The 21,837-nt window shown below is 54.5% G+C and overlaps 1 protein-coding gene across 4 annotated transcripts in view; it reads right to left on the bottom strand.

The window, feature by feature from the left end:
• Positions 1-21,837, bottom strand: part of SOX13 (SRY-box transcription factor 13) — a 46,734-nt gene that overhangs the window by 6,538 nt on the left and 18,359 nt on the right. For 2 of the 4 annotated variants that reach the window (XM_078440882.2, XM_078440884.2), the window contains exons 2-7: positions 5,445-5,643; positions 4,191-4,302; positions 4,022-4,108; positions 2,377-2,549; positions 1,924-1,992; positions 1,435-1,549 (exon numbers count right to left, since the gene is read on the bottom strand). In XM_078440882.2, coding sequence (XP_078297008.1) covers positions 1,435-1,549; positions 1,924-1,992; positions 2,377-2,549; positions 4,022-4,108; positions 4,191-4,302; positions 5,445-5,642 — 754 coding nt within the window. In that variant the 5' untranslated portion in view covers position 5,643. Of the gene's footprint in view, positions 1-1,434; positions 1,550-1,923; positions 1,993-2,376; positions 2,550-4,021; positions 4,109-4,190; positions 4,303-5,444; positions 5,644-11,157; positions 11,383-21,837 lie in introns of those variants that run through there. The other 2 variants (XM_078440883.2, XM_078440885.2) reach the window with 2 other exon arrangements.

The raw sequence follows: 21,837 nt of genomic DNA, 5'->3' as shown, positions 1-21,837 counted from the left end.
GAGGGGGAGAAGTGGGTGTGTGAGAGCCAAGAAATGGGGAAGGAGACGGGCCCGTGATGGCCGAGCCTGGCAGTTGCAGGCTCCGTGCCGTAGGCAATATGGCACCATCCAGGGCTTGTGAGCGAGGGAGAGGTATTATTCACTCGGCTTGGGGAAGGGGCATCTGGAAGCCTGTGGCCCTCTGCTTAACGGGGACTCTGGAGCCAGCAAGGCAGGTGGCAGGCTGGCCAGTTCAAGTCGTCCACGGCGCATTTCCTGCCTTCCTTGTCCAGAAAGCAGGGAGTCGGAGGCACCGCCGCACGTCACAACCCCCAGGCCCTGCCCTCCTCACTCCTGCGGCTCTGTTCCCCTTTAATTTGTGCTGCTGGCGTGCTCCCCCTCCCCAAGTGGCAACTTCCTTGAAGTTGGGGCCTGACTTTTTCAGTCCTTTGTGTTCCCCCTCCCCCACCCCCACCCTAGAGTGTCTAGTGGAGAGCAAGGTGGGAGCACAGCCAGTGGTGCTGACCCATGACCTGTGGCCCATGACGGGAATTCACCTGCCTCCTCTCGCACACGGAACAGGGAGGGTAGACCGGATGGGCTCGGCCTCAAAGCTGTCCCCACTCCTGGGGCAACTGCGGGCAACCTCCCCGCCCTGTCCCGTGACCTTTCAACAAGGTGCCTGTGATCGTGGTCAACTGATTCCATCTCTGCCTCTGTCCCACCACCTCAGTGGCCCCCTACCGGCCCAGGCTCCAACTCCTTGTCACCCCCAGTCAGCGTGACAACACACCTCAGCCCAAGCGCTCAAGCATGTCTGCATTCTACAAAATAAATTCCAAATGCCAGGCTCGGCCCCAACTGCTCCTGCCAGCCTGTCCCCTCCCCCTGTCACACGCTCCCCTCCACTCCAACCCCCGCAGCCGCAGCTGCCGACCTCAGGCTCCAGGCCTCAGGTCCCGGCTTCACCCCCCCAGTCCACCTCCAGGGACCCAATCGGGCACCTCCTCTACAGAAAGCCTTCCCAGACTCCCTGCTTACCGATATCCTTTCTCCCTCCCCAGACTGTAAAAACTCCTTGAGCTCCAACTCCATTCTTACCACCCCCATAGCCACCTGTCAACGACAGGGCATCAGACGTGTGGCTGGTGCCCAGTCTGTTCGCTGGATTTCAGTGGCGGGAAATAGCGTTCAAGAGATTAATACCCCGGTCCAGGAAACGCACCAGAGCTGGGGACACTAGATGGGCTACATCCGCTTATATCTGGAAAGCGCTTCATCATTTTCAAGTGCAATTTCTTTTTCGATTCGCCCAGCGAGGTTCAGGAAAAAGGGATTCAGCTTCCACTGGCCCAGAAAGGCCACATTGCAAAGTAACGCACGAGAGTGGTCCTGAGCTCCTTCCCTGACCTCAAGACAGTCTCAGCTAATGGCTCAACCCCCACCTTCACTCACCTGGTTTGCAGGGGATGGGCTGTATGGGCAAGGCCAGCTGGGAATCGGGGGTGACAGGTAGAGGTTGGTGACTTGGGGGGAAGGCCGGGATCATGACGTAAGGCATGTTGACCTGCTGAGGGCAAAGAAACCCTGTGTGAGTCCCTGGGGGCCCAAACAGCTCAGCCCAGAACACAGAGGATGAACCCAGACGCGAGAGGTACAGCGACCGGTGCAGGGCGAGTCTTCAAAAGGTTCCATTTGACCCCACATCACCTCCTTCCACCTGCCCTCCACCCCAGATAGGGAAGAAGATACTCTGGCCCCTCCCTTAAAGCAGGAGAAGACAACTGGGGTTCCAGGCTCGAGCAGAAATGAGGCCCCTCCTTAGGGCCATGTCTGATTCTGCTTAATCCCCCCCCTCTTCCCCCCGCCGTCACTCCCTGTCCCTGGCAGGCATCTCCAGGCTGTTGTCACCCCCTCAGCCTCTAACCCTCCTTCCCTTTTTACCTGGATCTGTTGCTGGAGGAGGTTGATCTTATGTTGCTGCTGAATCAGCTGCTGCTGCTGCTTGGCGATCTGGTGGCAGGAAAGAGCAGCGGGCATGGACATTAGGGACATCAGCCCTGTCCCGGAGCCAGCCACACCCGGCCTTCCATGACGTCCACACCAGGACAAACCGCACACTGGGCGGGGCAGGCAGCAGGACAGTCTACCTTAGGAGCAGGTTCTCTTCCCCCGGAGCCCAAGGGTGGAGGTTGGGCAGGAAGTAGCCAGCCGCTCAGACTCAGGGCCCCACGGGCCCCTTCCACTCCCTGGCCCCCACCGAGGCTTATGAACCACCGGAAGCGGGACTACTACGGCCCTGGCCGCCGGCCCCTCTGCGACCTGCCCCTAGCATGTTCCCCTCTAGGCCTTGACAGACCCCCTCCCCTAGCAAGAAAGACACTAAGCCGGGCGCACCTGCTCCTGCTGCTGCCGGGCCAGCTCCATCTGCTGCTGCTGCTTCTCGAACAGCATGGCAGCCATGTTCTTCTGCTCTGAATGGGCCGTCAGGAGCTGGTCCCTCAGGGTAGACAGCTGGTGGATCATGACCAGGAGCTGGAGCTCTTTCTCTGCCAGGCTCTCCTGGGTCCCTGCGCCACAGTGAAACGGCCACCAGTGAGAATGTCCGTCTGTCCATCTGTCCACCTATGCACCCATCTGACACTTATTGGGCAATTGCTATTTCCCAGGCCCCTGTTAGGGGCTGAGCGACAGAGGATGGAGACTGATCCTTGCCCCAGAGGGGCGGCTGGCTTGCTGTCTGACAAGCAGCTACCCTAGAAGTTCCCCACCATCCACCGCTGCTTCCAGCCCCTGGAAACGCTGGTGGGGGCAGCAGGGTGAGGTGGGGGGGCAGGTAGGGGGGGGGATCTCTGTCCCGGATCACTTCTTGGATGTCCTCAAGCGCCCAGGGGCACAGCGTCGGCGTGGAGAACTAGCCCACAGGAGGGGCCCAGTGGGACATGCTCAGGCCTTGGAGCAAGACAGATCTGGGTTCAAATTCTTTTTTTTTTTTTTTTTTTTTTAATGTTTATTTTCGAGAGAGACAGAGACAGAATGCGAGTGGGTTAGGGGCAGAGAGAGAGGAGACACAGAATCCAAAGCAGGCTCCAGGCTCCGTGCTGTCAGCACAGAGCCTGACGCGGAGCTTGAACCCACGAACCGTGAGATCATGACCTGAGCCGAAGTCGGACGCTCAACCGACCGAGCCACCCAGGCGCCCCCAAATTCTTATTTCAATCTATCCTGTCTGGGAGTTGTTGGACAAATAACCAACTTCTCTGCACTTCGTTGTTGGTGGTGTTGTTTTTTCAATCTATAAATGAGCACAAGAACGGCCACTTCCCAGGGGTGCCATCAGGGTTAAGAAGATAATGAACGTAAAGCGGAGTCCAGAATCTGGCAGGTGGCTGTCCACCGCGAGTGCCAGTGCTCCCCTGCCCTCCACCTCAGCTCGTGTCGGGCACAGCTGTGCCAGGCTGCAGACCATTCGCCTCGGAATCACTCAGGGAGCCTTTGAAAAATACACATGCCCAGGCCTGCAGCCCCTGGGGTTCTCACTCAGCAGGTGGGGTGGAGCCTGGGCACTGATTTGGTCCAAAAGGCTCTCCCCTGTCGGGGGAGAGCGACCACACCGGAAAAACAGCCACGCTCACAAGCCAAACAGGCGCCCTTGAATTCATACAGCGAAGTCCCGGTGGCCTAGAATCAATTTTCGGCAGTAAAAGGGAACATCCAGCTCATTCCGTATAGTTAGACCTGGGAATTGGCAGGGACATGCCTGAGGTCACAAGGGTCCCCGGTAAGAGCCCAGATCCATACTCACAGAATGGGATTCCCACCAGGCCTCTCTTGCACGGGAATGAGCCAGACCAAACGCTCAGTCCCCAGGTGAGGGAAGGTGCTGGACCCCGGGGCCGGGCAGGAGCCCGAGGGGCACAGGGCAGCTATGAGGGGACCAAGAGCTTCCAAAACCACCCTACAGGCCCAGACCGCACGGCCAGGCTGGGAGAAGGGAAAGGGGGTCGGACCTCCTGCCCCGCCTGCCCACCCGGGCCTTCACCTTTCACATCTTTGGTTTCCACAGAGCTCCTTCCCAGAAACCTCTCCTTCCAGTCACTGGACAGCAGCTTCTCGATGGCTGGCACGACTAGAAGACACCAGGGGGTGAGGAGTAGTACTCCTAACACCTCCCGCCCCAGGCCCGCCTCCAGCCAGGGCAGGCCTCTTACCTTCTTTTAAATTTTGGTTGAAGTCCAGCTTCTCCTGGCTTCCAGAAGCAGCCTCAGAACCTCCCGGTCTCTTGGGTTCCAGACACCCAATGCTCTCCGGGGAGCTGCAGTCCTGCAGAACACAAGGAACGTCACCGCCACCCTCACGAGAAGAGGGCAGACTGCAGGGGCATCTGAGCCCCCAGGGAGGTGACGTGCACCCTGAGAAATCCATGTGTACCCGTTCTCCCCCACCTCCCCCGGTAGGGCCCTCCCTCCCCGCCTTCCCTACCTTTGCTCGGTCTTTGCTGCATTTAGCGAAAGAACAAAAGGTTTGAAGGCAAGATACCTGGATCTCGGTCCAGGCTCAGTGACTCACGAGGCGCTTGATCCCACACGAGACTCAACTTCTCTGAACCTGACTCACTTCCCTCTTCTGAAAATGGCGATATTAATACCTCCCCTATCAGGATTGTTGCTGGGGTCAAGGAAGTTAATGCACACGAATGAGGTTCGCTGCTGCAGGGTCAAGTGGCAAGCTAGCTGTTAATCACTACTCTCTTGCATTCGCCCACATCTGCAGCTGGGTGCGTTACTTCTGGGACCCCCGCCTCACCCCTCCTTCGGGCACCACCCCCTCTCCTTACCTGAGCCCTCTCCATTCTTTAAGGCCTAACTCAAGGCCCTACTCCTCCGGGAGGTCTTCCTCTATCACTACCCCTCCCCCCTCCCCAAGCCCCTCCAGGCTGGTTCCCTCCCCAGAGCCCTAAAATTCTCATTTTCATTCATTCGGTTTTTTTAATTACATATTCCCCCTTTTTACAACTCTTGCATGGAATCGGGATTTTTAAGAACTCCGAGAATCCTTATTGCCCGTGTAGCTCACAACGCCTCCATTTTGAGGATGAGGAATTGAGCGACTTCTCTCAGGCTTGGGTAAGAAGGCTGATTTTCTCAAATCATATGCTGGATTACCCGTCTCCCCCACTAGTCCTCAGAGATAAGGATTGGTCACACGTGGGGGAGTAGTTAGGATCAGGTGAGCACGCACAAGATTTGAACCCATGTACCGCTCAGACAGGTGGCGTGACTGAACTTGGCAGTCCCTCCCCACCCACCTAAGCCTCCCCCACCCCCCGCCCCAGATAGAGGTTTCTGCTTCCTGTCTGCCCGGAGAGGGGAGGGGGTGCCCACCCAGCCTCAAGGAGAGGTGTGTGGGCTACGGAGGCAAAGTGGGCACACTGGCCCAGGAGCCCCGGGGAAAGTGCTGGGCACCTGGGCTGGAGCTTGGGAGTCAGCACCATCCTGGGGAGCCCGGGCTGGGTCTCCCGGCTGCGGTTCGGCGGCGGCGGCTGAGGCCTGGAGGGCCTCGTGGCAGAGCTCCCTCTTCCCTTCTGACTTGACGGTGCAGTTCACCATGGTGCCAACGCCATCCAGGGCCAGCTGGGCAGAGCCAGGGCTCCTCATGGACATCCTGGGGGGGGGGGGGGGGGGAGGAACAGCATGAAACGGGTGGTGGTGGATACAGCGACTCCATCATCGCAAAGCGCAAACTTCCCTTTGGAACCCACAGTGAAAAACTAGAAAAGATGCTTCTGCCCCGCTCTTTTTCTTCAACAGGAAGGTCTACGGCCAACTGGGCCCAACTTTCAGCAGTCCCTGCCTGGTGCAGTGTTGGGGCTAGTTGGTGCAACGGTCCACCGAGAGAGGGCAGAGATGGTCAACTCGCGGTTTCTGAGCCCATTAAGCCAAAACTGTGTGTGTGTGTGTGTGTGTGTGTGTGTGTATGTAATTAGGTACCAAAACTTAAAAATCATGAGACATCACATGAAATCTGAAATCCGGATTTGAACTTCTCTTGAAATTTGTCCGGGACAATCATTGGCTAGGATTAAGTAGCAGAATCGCAGGTGCTCCCCAAGGACAAGCCAATTTTCCTTAGTCCCTACCACTCCCTACTACCCCCTGAAAGGGGAACCAAGCATCAACTACCCTACATATACACACATTCTCTTTTTTCCGCATAGTAGAGGCAAGACGAGAGCAAACTGTTTTTCATATCCATGTATCCACCAAAAGTGGGAAAATAACAGGCTGAGAGATGCAGAGCTTGAAGAAAAATATTTTCCTAGATCTACCTGGAGTCCCTCACGTAGAGTTGCTCTCATCCCCGCCTATGCATTGGCAATTCTTGGTGTAAGCAGACTATGCTCCCATCACCGCCTCCCCTGCTGTCACCACTGCCTGGACACCTGGGGGATCAAAGGATCCTGGGGAGCGACTGCTGGTGGTCATTCCACCCTCAGAGCCAAAGGAGCAGATGTCTACAGTTCACTTGTTCCCTAAAGTCACTGTGACAAGACCAGTGGGGACACCCAGCAGGAGGCTCCAGGTACCCACAGGCTACTCAACTGGTGGCTAAGTGACCTTGGATAAACGACTGAACCTCTCCACACCTGTTTCCTCATCTGCGAAATGGGCATTCATGAGGACTACGAATTGTTAAAATTTACTTGTCTCTAGGGAGCACCCCTTTGTGAAACCACCTAGTTGAAATGCAGTCCCTACAAGGGGGCCACAGGCTACACGTGGCCTGGGAGCTTATTTGGAAGCTAGTCGTGGGTCACCCACAAATCAGAAACTCTGTGGGTGGAGCAGGAGTCTGTTTTTAACAAACCCTACAGGTGACGCTGCTACCCACTAGTTTGAGAAGCATCGTTAAATACAAATTTTAACCTAACACCTGTGCAAAATTTTTAGGAGGGGGCGTGTAAGACCAAAATCAGATCTAATAAAACTTCTAAAACTGAGTTGCAGGTGTAATATATAATATTGTATATTCCATCAACTCCATACAATAAAACGTTTCTTGTAACGAGTGACCCAAGAGCCCAGGGACAGGATTTTACATGAAACAGCTGAACGCACATGACAGGTGAAGATGTATTTGATTTGACGCCATCCAGACCAGAGCAGACTCTCCTGCCACTGGGTACCCTGGGGACTGGCACGGGACCCAGGACCGGGCACTGCAGGGTGAGGACGGAGGGGCGGACCCCACCCGAAGAACGCTGACCCCGGGGGGGGGGGGGGGGAAGACACGACCCCAGCCGAGCAGCTCGCCCGAGGGCTTTCAGGGCCCGGCCCCAAGGTCCCCTCTCACCACGCAGGGGCCTGGACAGCGTCCAGGAAGCAGGCGGCTCGGCCCATCCGGGCACAGGGAGGGGCGGCGAGCCAGGCCCCAAGCAGGGGGGGGGGCCGTGGGGGCGGGGCGGGCGGGGAGGGGGTATTATCCCGAAGCTGAGGGCAGCAATTACATAACAAACAAACCCCGGGCTCAAGCTGTGAATTAATCAAACCACTGAAAATAAAACCTTCCTCTCAGGAACTTCAGACAAAAGAAATGAAAACAACCAGGCTGGCTGGAAAATAAAAGGCAGCCGCGCTGAAAGGGGGACAAAAGGAAACCAGACAATAGGGTGTTGGACAAAGGCAATAAAGCCAAAGGAAGTGTGACAGGCGAACAATGCGGGCCTGTGGGCTTGTGATCCCCGGCCGCTCCGCGCCACCTCGTCCCACACCCACCGCTCCGCCGGGCGTGGGCGGGCCACCGGGTGGCCTCCGCGCTCCCCACTCGGGTCCTAAGAGGTTTTCGCCTCCATTCGGTCCCAACTTCCTGGCCTTCCAGCTCCTACCTCGAAGCCTTTCTCCCACTGCAGCCCAGAGACCCCAGCGGCACAGCAGGGCGCAGGTTAGACGGGCGGCCGGAAGGCCCCCCCCCCCACCGCAAGAGGCTGCCCCGTGCATTCCTCCCCCGCCCCACCTCGGGCGGAAGGTGAAGCCAGAGGAGGTGATTAACAGTCCTAATTAACTCTCGGGCTGCCCTGCCCACTCCCAGAGCCACTCACCACATGCGGCCACCGAGCTTGTAACGCGGCCAGATCCCATGCGCACGGGCTGAGTGTCAACGACACCCCGCTTTCGAAGGGTTAGCATGGAAAGCGGAATGCAACCCAGCTCATTAATAAACGGTTATTGATTATATGTTGACACTGCAATGTTTTGGATGCACGGAGTTAAAAGTACTGTTTTCACTGGCTTCTTTTTACACTTCTTAACGTGGATGCTGGAGCATTTCAAGTCAGGCAGGAGGCTCACACCATGTTTCTGGCGGACAGTGCTGCACGAGGACATCTCCCTGTGAGCGCTGATGGCCTTTTTACCCACACTTAACCCCGAGGAGTACCTCCAGCGGGGGCTGTGGAGGATCTTTATATTGGGGAGCTTGCCTCCTCCTGGGGCTCCGGATGGCTCATCCTGGCCTCTGGCGAAGCCGCGGTAGGCGCAAAGAAAAGGACTCCTGGTGACCAGCCAAGCCGCTCACCAGGGCGTGGTGCCCACCAGACAGCCCTGCCAGACCCTGCTGCCCAGACAAGGGCCCTTCCATTTCCACAGGCGCCTGCCTCAACGTCGGGCACTGGCTCTCGGTTGGTCCCTCTGGACCAACGTTTGTTGACGGAGAAGCAACAGCCCAGACCTGATGGGCTCCTCCCAGGGTCTCACATTCTGGGGGAGAGGGTCCTGGGGAGGCTCCTTCCTTCCTTCCCTCCCAAGTTCCCAGAGCACAGGCCTGTTCAAAGAGCAGCCCCTTTCCCTGCCCACAGAGACGAGACTCCCCCTGCAGAGGGTCAGTGCCAGGCTCTGAACCCCAAACCAACCCGCTCTCTTTTCCCTGAGTGCAGAGCAAACGTTGCAGGTGATAAACTAAAGAGCGAAAGGAGAACCAGGTGGAGGGTACGGAGTCCACGTGCAGTCAGTCCCTGCTCTGCCACTTTGCAGCTGAGGGTCCCTGCACAGGTGCCCCCACCTCTGCAGGCTCTGTTGTAGAACAAAGGTACCTGGGGGTTAGCAGGTGGTCAATGGTACAGAGTTTGGAAAACTCAGGCCTTTGGGTTCTCCAACGTGAGTTCAAATTCCTGCTGTGCCTCCAGCTGACTTGTGTGACCTTAGGCAAGTTCATTAACTCGGAGCTTGTCTCCTCATCCATATAATGGGTATAATAATCCCCAGCTCACAAGTGCCTGAGAAGATTAAATAAGGGGGTGAGTATCCATTAAGTTGTCCTATAGCCCAGGATGGGCTAGACTCAGGTGGTTAAGAGAAAAGTTAGTTACCTGGGGTCAGACGGACCTGGGTACAATCTGAAATCCAACTCTCCCCAATTAATTGCCGTGCAATCTTGAGCAAGTGACTTAACCTCTCTGAATTCATTTCCTCCTCAGTAAAATGAGAAGAAAACCCAGCATGAAGGGATGAGCCTTCCATTAACACCCCCGACTCTATAATATGTGCCTGTTTTACATTCTTATGACACCCTAAACTTGGCCTTCAGGACACTTATCACAGTTGGTAATGATACCTTTATGTGCTTATTTCAGACTGCCCAGTAGCCTGGGAACGCACCCCACCCACCCCAGGACACTGTGGAAACATACCTGGTTTTGCTCACCACTGTAGCCCCAGAGTCTAGCACAATGCCTGGAGCATAGTAGGTGCTCAACGAATATTCATACAAGGAGCGGAGTATACAGCTCAGCAAAACAGCACAAGGCAACTAGACACATAATAAGCGACAGCTACGACAAATCTTCCTCCACTTGTGACGGGGTTATGTCCCAACAAACCCATCGGAAGTTGAAAAGATCGTTAGGTCGAAAATGCATTTACCCCACCTAACCTACCGAACATCTTGGGCTTAGCCTAGCCCGCCTTAAACGTGAACACCTGCTTTCGCCTACAGTTGGGCAAAGTCATCTACACAAAGCCTACTGTAGAATAGCGTTGACGAGCTCATGTAATTTACTGAATACCGCACCAAAAGGGAAAAAACAGGCACAGAATCGTTGGAAGTGTATCTGGTGGCTACCTGGGAGCTGCCACTGGCCAGCATCACGACTCTGCATCATAGCGTAAAATCGCCAGCCTGGGAAAAGATCAACATTCAAAGTATCGTTTCTACTGAATGCGTATGGCTTTCTGACCCTCATAAAGTTGAAAACTCCTAAGCTGAGCCATCATCAGTCAGACCATCTACGTTATCATCATCGGGTAGAAGCTGCCTACACATCACCCAGCCTCCAGCTAGCCTCAGCTGCCTCCCCCTCACATCTAAGCTCCTACAGGCTAGTGAACTAAATCCCCCCGGCACCAAAGGAAACCCCTTCCCTTTGCTCTTACCTTGGGACAGGTAAGAAACTCTTTCCACCCCTTTTGGATTTAAAGACCCTATTGGGGGACGCCTGGGTGGGTCAGTCGATTGAGCGTCCGACTCTTGATTTTGGCTCAGGTCATGATCCCAGAGTTGTGGGATTGGGCCCTGCATCGGATTCCTCGCCGAGTGTCGAACCTGCTTGAGATTCTCTCCCTCTCTCTCCCTCGCTCGCACTCTCCGAAATAAAAAACAAATAAATAAAGACCCTATTGGGAGTCTTAAGTCTCTTTTCCAGACTTAAAACCCCTTCGATTTGTTTACCCCTTCTTCAAAAAGCACGCGCCATGTTTCCATTACACACGTGGTTTCTCAGGAGGCTTGAAGGTCAGCAGCTACACCTGCCCCTCTCCCCAGAGGTCTAAAAGCCAAAGGACCCTCGGCTCCCGCGAGCTGTGAGTTGCTGGGCTCCCCCAGGTCCCGGTCAGAGGTCACAAGTCCACAGTACGTACACTCCCGGTGGCCTCCCACCCAGGAAGTGCTCCTGTGAACCCGGTCTCCACCCCCTCTTGCCCAGCCTCACTCGTATTTTATACATGGAGAAACCGAGGTTCAGCTCACGTGGCTTGTTTCGGCAGTACCGCTTCTGGGCTAGAGGCAGGGTGTAGGGACACGGAACCAGCTGGGATACAGATCAGCACCCCTGCTCTCCCCACCCTTCCCTTCTAGGGCATCCACTCCCCAGGCCCCCTGCAGCCTTCCTCCTGGGCCTTCTCTCACCTGAGTATCTGTAAGAGGTCAAGGCCTCTGGGGGAGAGGGCTCAGGCCATCCTCACCCCTGATGGGCCAGAGCCTTGAGTCTGTGAGCCGGCGGCAGAGAGGCCCCAGGCCAGAGCCCAGCGCCCGGCACGAGGCACAGAGAGACGCCTGCACTCCAGAGGGCCAGCCGCTCAGAACAAGGCTCTTATAGGACAAAGCTGACTGCAGGTGCCGGTCCTCTCTCTTTTCTCCTCCCCACAACCAACCCTCTCCTGGGCCCTCCGACCCCCACCCACGGGCGCACGCGCACGAGCCCCTTTCTACCCAAAACAAATCACCAGCCGCTTCCTCTCCCGGATCAGCCAACGACCGGCCCAGCTGGATTGGAATCAAAGGAGTCTGCACCCTCAGCCCTTCCTCCCTCTACAACGACAGCCCCCTCCCCGCAAAAAATATCTAGATGCAGATAAAGATAGAGATCCAGTCATCGGAGCATGACGGGTGACTCAGACCCAGGGGTACAGGAAGACGGCCTGAGCAGACAGGCAGACCCCCCAAGGAGGGCCATGACTACACTTCCCCACCGGGCACACGCCAAGCCTGCAGGCCCCCCACTCCAAGCTCACTGAGCCCACTCCAAGGGGCGCCGCCAGGGAGAGATCCACTCGGCAGGGGTGGGGCAGGGCCTGAGTCCCAGGGGAATGTCACTTCCTCTCAAAGCCCCAGAGAGCTGAGAGCCTCAGGCAGCCCTAAACAATAGCCCGAGGCGTGGGTGCCCAGAACGGTGCCCCGGTGCCACATCCTGCCATTCTTCTCCCAGGCCGCACCCTGCCACCCTTCCTGGCTACGCCCGATCCTATCTCTGATGTTTACTCAGAGCTGGGAGCTGGGCTGGCTACAAGGGTGGGGAAAAGCTTTCCTGAGAGGGCCCCCTCGCCCTCTCCAGCCTCTGCGGGCCCCAGGGGTACCGGGTCCAGGGGAGCGCCGCTCTCTGGTCTAGCACAGCTCAGGAGAGGGTCACAGACAATACCCCCAGTCCCTGGGCTGTTCTGGGCAGGCCAAAGCGGTATTCACCTGACAGAGCAGCCGATACCAACCGATGGAAACTTCTGAGTTCCCGAGCTCCTATCCTCCAGCCGATGAGAGCCGGCAGGCTCCCCCAGAAGCCCAGATCCAGCCTGAGTTTCATGACTGCCAGTTTGAGTTGAACCCGGGGCACAGAGGACTGAAGGAGCCAGGGAGAGACCATAGCGGTGATGGTCCCATCCATGGCTCCATCTGGTTGTCCCAGGTCTCTGAGGCACCTGAGTCTTTTTCCAGCCCGGGATGAGAGCCCAGGAAAAGACGGGAGGGGGCAGGGGGGCAGCTTGGAAGTTCTGGTGAGGTTCCAGTGGGATGCATGCCTGGGTAAAACTGAGAAGTAAACAGTGTTTCCTGGAGTCCCTTCTCTGGGGGCCCTCCTGCCTTTGTGACTGGATCTGTCTCCAGCCCACCGAAAGTGCTAGGGGGCCCCTGCAGTCCTGCTCTTGTCTCCCGGTGACCAGGTCTAGGCCTATGTCCCAGACAGGGGAATGTGTCTGGTCTTCTGCACCAGCCATGCCCAGCCCAGGGCTGGCACACCGCAGAAATGGTGCAGCCGGGGCTGACTGGCTTGGCAAAGGCCTCCCTTTGGGGATAGCCCCGAACATTAACCAAGGGAAGGAGAGGCTAAAGAGGATTCAAGGGCACAGCACTCACTCCAGCTGCAGGCACTGAGTGAGGAGCTCACCGCGCATTTCCCTGTCCTCCCCAAGGCCCGGCAGAGCGGGTGTCTGAACGCAGGCCTCAGTGATGCCCAAAGCGACATCGTTCCCTATCGGCCAACACGCCGTCGCTCTCCCTCTACCCCAGATAACAGGATCCGGTCCAGCACAGACAGACTGGCCACTGTCTTCAACGCTCAGAGGATTCTAGTTGTTTTTGACTTGAGTCACGGCCAAGGAAGAATTAGTCAAAAGAAATCAAGGCTGCTTTGAGAACCTGGAGAAAAGACTCGACCTCTCAAAACCTGAGTTTCTTCATGTGAAAGTGGAGATCCCAATACCTACTTTGTGATTAGAAGGCAGCATATACTCAGAGAACCTGGCACAGAACGTATGTTCAGCGGGAGGAGGAAGAGACCTAAAGCAAGGAGTGTCTCTCCCCCCTCCCTCCTTGGCTTCCCTCCCCAGCATGCCTGGCAGGTCCCCAGGCTCCCCTGTCCCCACCTCTCCGGGAGGCAGGAATACAGGGGTGACCCTCCAGCACTGCTGGGAAGTGTCCTGGCACAGAAAAAAGAAAATGATCTTTGGGGCGCCTGGGTGGCTTAGTCGGTTAAGCATCCGACTCTCGATTTCAGCTCAGGTCGTTGCTCATGAGTTCATCTAATGGTTCATGAGTTCGAGCCCCACATCAGGCTCTGCACTGATAGAGGGCAGCCTGCTTAGGATTCTCTCTCTCTCTCTCTCTCTCTCTCTGCCCCTCCCCTGCTTGCTCTTTCTCTCTCTCTCTCAAAATAAATAAATATTAAACAACAAAAAACCAAAAACAAAGAAAGAAAAGAAAATGGTATTTGTTGCCAACCAGACCTGTGTCTGAAGCCTGGCCCCTCCTCATACTGCTAGCTGTGTGACCACAGGAAGTTTCTGCTTCTCCATCTCTAAACTGGAACGAATAATAACTATCTCAGAGAATTATTCAGGGGACCCAATGCGATGTTTGGAAAAAAGCAAGAAAAACCAACCAAGCAAAAAAAACCCCAAGTTTGCACCCTGAGCGCCCCCATCACTCTTTGGGGAAGGCTTCCCCACCCCCGCGTGGTCACACAGAGAAGACCCACAGGGCAATGGGGCGCATCACCCTCTTCCTTCTCTATCTGTTCCCAGCAGGCCTCCCTCCCTTTGGCCCTGTCTCCACACCCCGCTCGGGTGGTCTGAATGTTCCGGCAGTGTCCCCAGCTACCCCGGAATCTCCCCTGGCCTGAGTCAGGCACCCAGGCGCCACAGAGTGAGGACAGGCCGAAAGAACCCGGATTTGCCAAGGAAACCCCACGTAGTCGGGGCCACTGCTTATCTGGCCACGCCACTGCACCTTCCCTTCCCCGGCTGATGACACAAAAGCTCTGCAGCACTCAGGAGCTCCCTCCTTTCCTCCGGAGCCCACGCAGATCAAGTGTTGTTCTGTTAACCCCTGCAGTCCCCTGCCACCCCCAGGAGGGGACAGGGGCGAGTAGGAACAGTCCGAAATATCCACGGTTACCCACCAGGCTGGGCTGGGTAGCCCTTGGCTCTTGCTTTTGGCGTCAAGTCTAAGCCAGGTGGGCCAGCGTGCAGTTGGTTCAAACCCCGCGCCCCCCTCCCTAAAGGCATGGGTAGGCCAAGCATTCAACTCTCCTGGGACTAGTGACCAACAGCCGGTGGGGTGGCGTCGAGGCCTTCCAGGACAGGCCCGGCACCTGCACACAGCCGTGCTGAACCCCCGCAACGGGCATCCTCATCAGAATCTGAAGTTGGGGGGTGAGGGAGCCGATGAGTGGCTGGGGGCGGGGGGCGGGGGGGGGGTCACCCAGTTCCATACTGTTCCGCGTGGGAACGCAACGAATGCCTGACACTTACCCTCTTTACACCTCAGTTTCTTCATCGGTAAAGGGGGCCAAAGAGACCCCACTCTCACGGTTGTTGGGGAATTAATGAGTAGTGAACATCACTACTGGCTCAGTCAGAAGAGCACGCGACCCTGGATCTCGCAGCCGTTAAGTTTGCGCCCCACGTTGGATGTAGAGATTACTTTAAAAATTAAATCTTAAAAAAAAAATTTTTTTTTAAAGCTGGGGCACCTGGGTGGCTCAGCCGGTTAAGCGTCCGACTCTTGGTTTCGGCTCAGGTCACGATCTCGCAGTTCGTGAGTTTGAGCCCCACGTCGGGCTCTGTGCTGACAGCTCAGAGCCTGGAGCCTGCTTCAGATTCTGTGTCTTCCTTTCTCTCTGCCCCTCCTCTGCTCACACTCTGTCTCTCTCTCTCTCTAAATAAATAAATAAACATTAAAAAAAATTTTTTTTTAATTTTTTAAAGCTTATTTATTTTGAGAGAAAGAGAGGGAGAGAGCATGCATGAGAGAGGAGGGGCAGAGAGACAGAAGGAGAGAATCCCAGGCAGGCTCGGCATGGTCAGCAAAGAGCCCCACACAGGGCTCAAACCCACAAACCAAGAGATCATGACCTGAGCCGAAACCAAGAGTCAGACGCTTAAGCAACCAACTAAGCCACCCGGGTGCCCCTAAAAATTAACGCTTTTTTATAGAGGACTTTTTTTTTTTAACGTTTATTTATTTTTGAGAGAGAGAGAGAGGAAGCACAGAAGAGGGACAGAGAGAGAGGGAGAGAGAGAATCCAAAGCAAGCTCCAGGCTCTGAGCTATCAGCACAGAGCCTGACTCGGGGGCTCAAACCCACGAACCGTGAGATCAAGACCTGAGCCGAAGTTGGAGGCTTAACTGACTGAGCCACCCAGGCGCCCCCAAATTAAAGCTTTTTAAAAAAATAATAAGTAGTGTACAAGAAATACTCAGCAGAATGCTGGGCGCAAAGGAGACGGGCACTTCATCTTGTTGAGGTTGAATGAATGAATGAATGTGCCCCCAGGGAACCTCCGCTAGCCAGAGTGCTCAGCCCAAACCAGCACAGGTTCCAGTCGCCCTCCTTAAAGTCACTTCAAACACCAGCCTCCACACATGTCTACGCCCACGGCCCCCTCTCAGCGTGGGCACCTCCACACTGCATCCTGGGATTGGATCCCTGAGGGCTCAGGAAAAAGCACCTGATTCTCTTCCCTCTTCCTGCCTCAGCCACTCACTGCAGGGGCAGGTGACTGGGACGGGTAGCTGGTGCAAGAGAGAGGATTCGGCAAATGCCAGTCACCAAGAAAGAAGGCCACCAGGCAGTGTCGACAGGAAGAGAGCCTGGAACCCAGAAGGCCAGCATGCTAGTAATCAGCAAATCCACTTTGGCCTCATTCTCTCCTCCCTGGGATGTACCTCCCCCACAAGGAGCCACAAGAGAGAACGGAGAAAGACAGCGAGAGAAGGTCTGGGGGTTTCCCGAGCAATTCAAGCATCTAGCTCCCCAGCTTGGGCAGACGGTCGAGGAACCAGGTGACCAGCGGCACTGAGGTCATGGGGGCGGGGCCCCTGGGCTGGACCTGGGCACCCTGGCCTCACCGTTAGGCACCGGCTCAGGTCTGCGGCTTCCCCCGTTGCCTCCCCTTCCCCTGTCCCACGGCTTCTGGGTGGGATGCCACCTGTGCCTTGTGTAAGCCTAATCACCACCATCTCCCCCAAGACAAGCTCACTCATCGGAAACCCCAATTCAGCGGCTCTTGCTCAAGCAGCATTCATTCTGCAGGCGAACAAAGTGTTCCGTTCTTTTTCTCCGCAAAGGCCGTGTTTCCTCCCCCATTATCTACCCCATCGGCAGCCAAGCCTGCCACAAAAGCAAGATTTCTTCTTTCTTTTTGTTATTTTCGTGGTCTCTTTTATTTATGGGTGGCTGTTTTTTCTTGGCTTTGGCTCCTTTTCAGAAGGGCAGGGAAGCAAGGGGAGGAGAGCAGCATGATAGGGAATCTCTGATTTCACCCCAAATGCTCATCAAACGGCCCCCCCGTGCAGCCGCCTGCACCCCAGTCTGCCTGCATCACCAGCACCCTTTGGAAACGGAAGCAGGACCACTTCAACGGAAGTCATACTGGCAAAGCGGTAGGATGAGGTGATTCTGGGAAGGACCCTGATATCTGGAGCTCACAATGCTAATAATAAGATAGTAAGGGGGACAGTCAAAATAACGGACTAGTGATGGGCACTGACCAATTAGATGGGACAATCAGATGAGGTGGCAGATGCTGACCACAAACAACTGGTTGACACGCTGGTGTGTATCAGCTGAAGACCCCCTCTGATCGTAGCTAACGTTAACTGAGCATTTACTATGTGCCAGGCACCTTTCACATATTAATTTATTTAGGTTTCATAACAATCAGGGGTAGATGGTATTATTACCTCCATCTTAGGTGGAGAAACCGAGGCCTAGAGGTGATTTTGAGCCCAGCAGCCAAGTACCAGAACCCAGCTCTCAAACACCAGGAACGGAGCACACAATATGCTAAGTGTCACGTTTAGAGATGAGCTCTTTTAATTCTTTCAACAGTCCTGGGAATAGTCGCACCACTTGCAGAGATAAAGCGATCCAAAGCCAGCGTCCCTACCACGGTATCTTCCGGGTGCATGAGAGGCAGCATTCCGGAAGGCACAGGGCTGCTGTGTAACCTCCCTTCCGGTTACAGCTTCTTTGTTTTCTGGCCTTCTTTCCGTGCCACCTGTCCCCACGCCTCCACACCTGCTGCCTTAGCTTCCCACCCATGCCGTGCTCAACGGCATCGCGCAGAACTGACTGCTTCATAGTCCCTTGCAACACACATGCCTAATGAATGGTTGCACTCATTCTTATTTTCTTACCATCCTTTTTCCTGAATACAAAGGATATGTGCTCATTGTAGAAAATCTGCAAAATTTAGGGTAACAGAGAAATTTGAAAGTCACCCATTTCCCACCAATCTGGAGGTGGCCACTGAACAGAATTTGGCAGGTTTCCATCAAATCTTTTTTTCTATGCAGTATTCTTTTCCCCTATTGAGCTCATAAGCAAGTTTTATACTACTTTTCCCCTCACTTAATAGTCTGTCATGGGGCGCCTGGATGGCTCAGTCAGTTAAGCATCCAACTCTAGATTTTGGCTCAGGTTATGATCGCGTGGTTCGTAAGAGTCCACAGCAGGCTCTGCGCGAACGGTGGGGAGCCTGCTTGGGATTCTCTGTCTCCCTTTCTCTCTGCCCCTCCCCGAATTGCGTGCGCACTCTCTCTCTCTCTCTCAAAATAAATACACTTAAAAAATAAAAAACAGTCTATCAGGGGGAGTCTTCATGTTCCTAAAACATCAGAAATTACTGAAAAAAAAATTTTTTTTAATTCTTTACAAAGTCGACTGTAATGTTTGCACATCCTCCCCTCTATGGCTGCATCACAATTTCTTTTTAACCAAAGCACAGGGTTGAAATGGATCAACTCTTGACATTTTCTGTTACTTAAACCTCTCCGCCCTCAAAGTCACGCACTCCCCGGACACCTCTGGTGGGTCACAGCCATTCGGCTCCCGCGACAGATGGGAAGGAGAGCACCCTGACAATCTGAGGACGGACAGGGCAAGGCAGCGGAAGGACGTCACCTGCCCCCTCCTGATAGGCTGGGGACAGAGTAGCAAAGGGAGTACAAGATGGAGGGTGGAAAGATGGGGGCCCGGAAGCTCGGGCCCAGGGTCTGACGGCTTTGACTTTGGGGAAGGCCTGCCGCAGCATTTCTCAGGGCCTCGACTTCCCCAAAAAAGATGGAGAACTACCATGAGATACCACTTCACACCCACTAGGATGGATTATTTTTCTTTTTTTTTTAATGTTTATTTATTTTTGAGAGAGACAGAGAGAGAGCGCGTGTGAGCAGGGAAGGGCCAGAGAGAGAGAGGGAATTAGACGGGAATCCCAAGCAGGCTCTGCATTGTCAGCGCAGAGCCCGACGTGGGGCTCGAACTCACAAGTTGCGAGATCACGACTTGAGCCAAAACCAAGAGTCAGACGCTCAACTGACTGAGCCACCCAGGCACCCCAATGGATTTTTTTTTTTTTTAAAAGAAGTATTGGCAAGAATGTGGGCAGTTGTTGATGGGGATGTAAAATGGTGTGGCTGCTGTGGAAAACAATATGGCAGAACCCCCCACCCTCCAATTAAACAGAACCATATCCATCCAGCAATTTCACTTCTGGAATATACCCAAAAGATACACCAAAAAGATGTGAAAGCAGGGTCCATGAAGAAATATTGTACACCCACGCTCATCACAGCATTACTCACAACATCCAAAAGGTGGAAAAACAACCCTAGTGTCTATGGAAGGCTGAACAGACGAAATGTGGTGTGTGTGTGTGTGTGTGTGTGTATAATATATGTATATAATAAAACAGACTGTTATCAGCCTTAAAAGGAAGGTAATTCTGACACCCGCTACAATGTGGATGAGCCTTGAAAACATTATGCTAAGGGAAATAAGCTAGACACAAAAGGACTAATATTTGGTTCTGCTTATATGAGGTAGGAGTAGTTAAATTCATAGAGACAGAAAGTAAAATAGAGGTTACCAAGGGCAAGGAGAGGGGGAAGGGGGAGTTGTTCACTGGGTAGAAATTTCAGTTCAGGAGGACGCAAAATTCTGGAGATGGTTGGTGATGATTACACAACGTGAAATGTACTCGCTGCCCCCAAACTGTATAATCAGAAACGGTTAAAATAATGGGGCGCCTGGCTGGCTCAGTCGGTTGAGCATCCCACTTGGGCTCAGGTCATGATCTCACAGTCTGTGAGTTTGAGCCCCGTGTAGGGCTCTGTGCTGACGGCTCAGAGCCTGGAGCCTCCTTCAGATTCTGTGTCTCCCTCTCTCTCTCTGCCCCTCCCCCTGCTTGTGCTCTGTGTGTCTCTCTCTAAAAAATAAACAAACATAAAAAAAAAAAAAAAAAAGACGGAGACCATGAAGCTGCTAATAATTTATTTACACTTTCATGGCACCTTTAATCTTGCAGATGGGCAGAGGCAAGGGCACAAACACGGCCTCACAGACTGGGGACCAATGTCAGACGGGCATCAGGGAGAGCGGCGGGCTGGAGACTGGCTACCTTTGGAGAACCCCATGCTCACAAAGCCATAATTAACATCACTAATTGAAGTGTCTAGAAAAGGCCAGAGCCAGACAGTGCCAGACCTGCCCCACCAGCTAGAAGGCTGTCCCCTCCATGCTTCCCTCGCCTCTAGGAACAATTAAAGGCTTCCACCTGCCATGCAGAGACAGGTGTATTTGGGATTCCTCAGCAGGGAGGGAAAGGGATCTGGGGGCACGAAGAGGGAGAGAGAAGAGATTAGGTTCCCTTACAGTCGGTTCCTTGGCCTTCCTGGAACTCCTTTTCTCCGATGTCCTTCTTAGGGTGGCAGTTTCAAGGAAAGCACTGGGCTGACACCTAGTTTCCAGAACAGACCTGCCCCAACTTGCTGTGCACACCGGGGCCAGGCATCCTACTGCTCTGGGCCTCTCTCAAAGTCCGTGAGGAGAATACATAGCGACAGTGGTCCAAATGGAAGCTCCAAACCAGAAGGTCTGAGCTAACAGAGGCAGGGGACAGGGTGGAGGATGGGACAGACGGACCTGGGAGAGAAGGGAAACGATCAGGGACTCATCCACTTATTCCACAGATGCTGGCTTCCGAGGGCCACCCGAATTGTCCTTTTCCTCCTCAATGAATGGCAAACTGGGACCAAAGTCCCATCCAGCCCTAAGATTCATTTGCTATTTCCATTTTCTGTCAGCGGTGCCTTTACTCGTAAAGGTTGCCCCAGTTTCCACTTAAGCAAGAACACATCACAGGGTCCCAGTATCTCTAAGAGCTGCCTGTGCTCTGTGGCCAGGCGGACGGCGGTCTACCACAAGGGACCCTTAAGCACTTTCTATGGAAACCAAAAGGTCACTGGCATCTTTGTCCATCTTTGTCCAAAGAGGGTGGGAGAGGAGCTTCTCCTCCCTGCTCCTGCCTCCCCAAGCCCTTCCTCTGCCCCCACTGGACCATTAGAGCCACTCTGTTTCCCTTCCCCCACAGTCTGCTGCCCTGACCCGGGAGATAGGGTGGGGGTGGGGGTCAATGCTGGGGTCACTGCAGGCGCGCCTAGCTCAAAACCAGCTCTGGCGCTTAGAGAATTTAACCCTCTCCCTGCCAGCGCATGACTATCCACCCTAACAGAACTACCTGAAAGGAGGGAAAAATAATTGCAGACGGGGTCCACACAGGCCCGGGTGAGAATTCTGAGTCTGCTCTGGAAACAGCACTGGATGTGGAAGCAGAAGTTCTGAGTTTGAGCCCCAAGCTCTGAAACAAACTCAGTATGCAGTCCTGAGCAAGCCCTAATTCTCAGCCTCAGTTTTCTTATCTGTACATTGGGGGTCAAAATACCAGATTGCTAGAAGCCTCAGCACAGTGATTTTTTAAAAATGTCAAAGCACTTCATATGCTTGATGGTTTATAAAGCTCCATACCAGGGAAAGGGATCTGGATGCCTTTAATTCACCGTGGGGCCCAGGAGGCATCACCCGACCTCCAAGGTCTCCGATCTTCCATTTGCACAGGGAGTGAATTATTACTTCTCCCAGAGATAAAATTTTAAGTGGGAAAGGGCTCCAAGGTCTTTGGATGCGGTGGAAACACAAGAGCCACCAAGCCCCTGGTTTCCACCTTCAGGCTGCCGCCCAAATCGGCAGAAAGATCGCCACGGCACCTACTGAGTGATCACAACAAGCTGAGCACTTCACAGATATTTTCAGCAACAACAAGACCCATTTTACAGACGAGGCACCTGAAGCCAAGGGATGGAGGCAGAATCCTATTTCAGATCTGCTTGACTCCAAGTCCAAAACCAGAGCACAAGGGACCTGGAGAAGAGGCTGCTTCTCACAGGCCAGCCAAGCCCGATGAACCCTCTCCACCGGGAGGGCTGGGTGCCGAGGGGCAGCCTCCACCTCCTGCCGGGTCCTTGCCGACAGCTCCTGAGC

This window comes from Panthera onca, chromosome F1, assembly GCF_046562875.1.
Source record: "Panthera onca isolate mPanOnc1 chromosome F1, mPanOnc1 haplotype 2, whole genome shotgun sequence".
Classification (NCBI taxonomy): domain Eukaryota; kingdom Metazoa; phylum Chordata; class Mammalia; order Carnivora; family Felidae; genus Panthera; species Panthera onca.
Note: the sequence above shows the minus strand (reverse complement) of the source record. Positions and strands in the feature narration are given on the sequence as shown.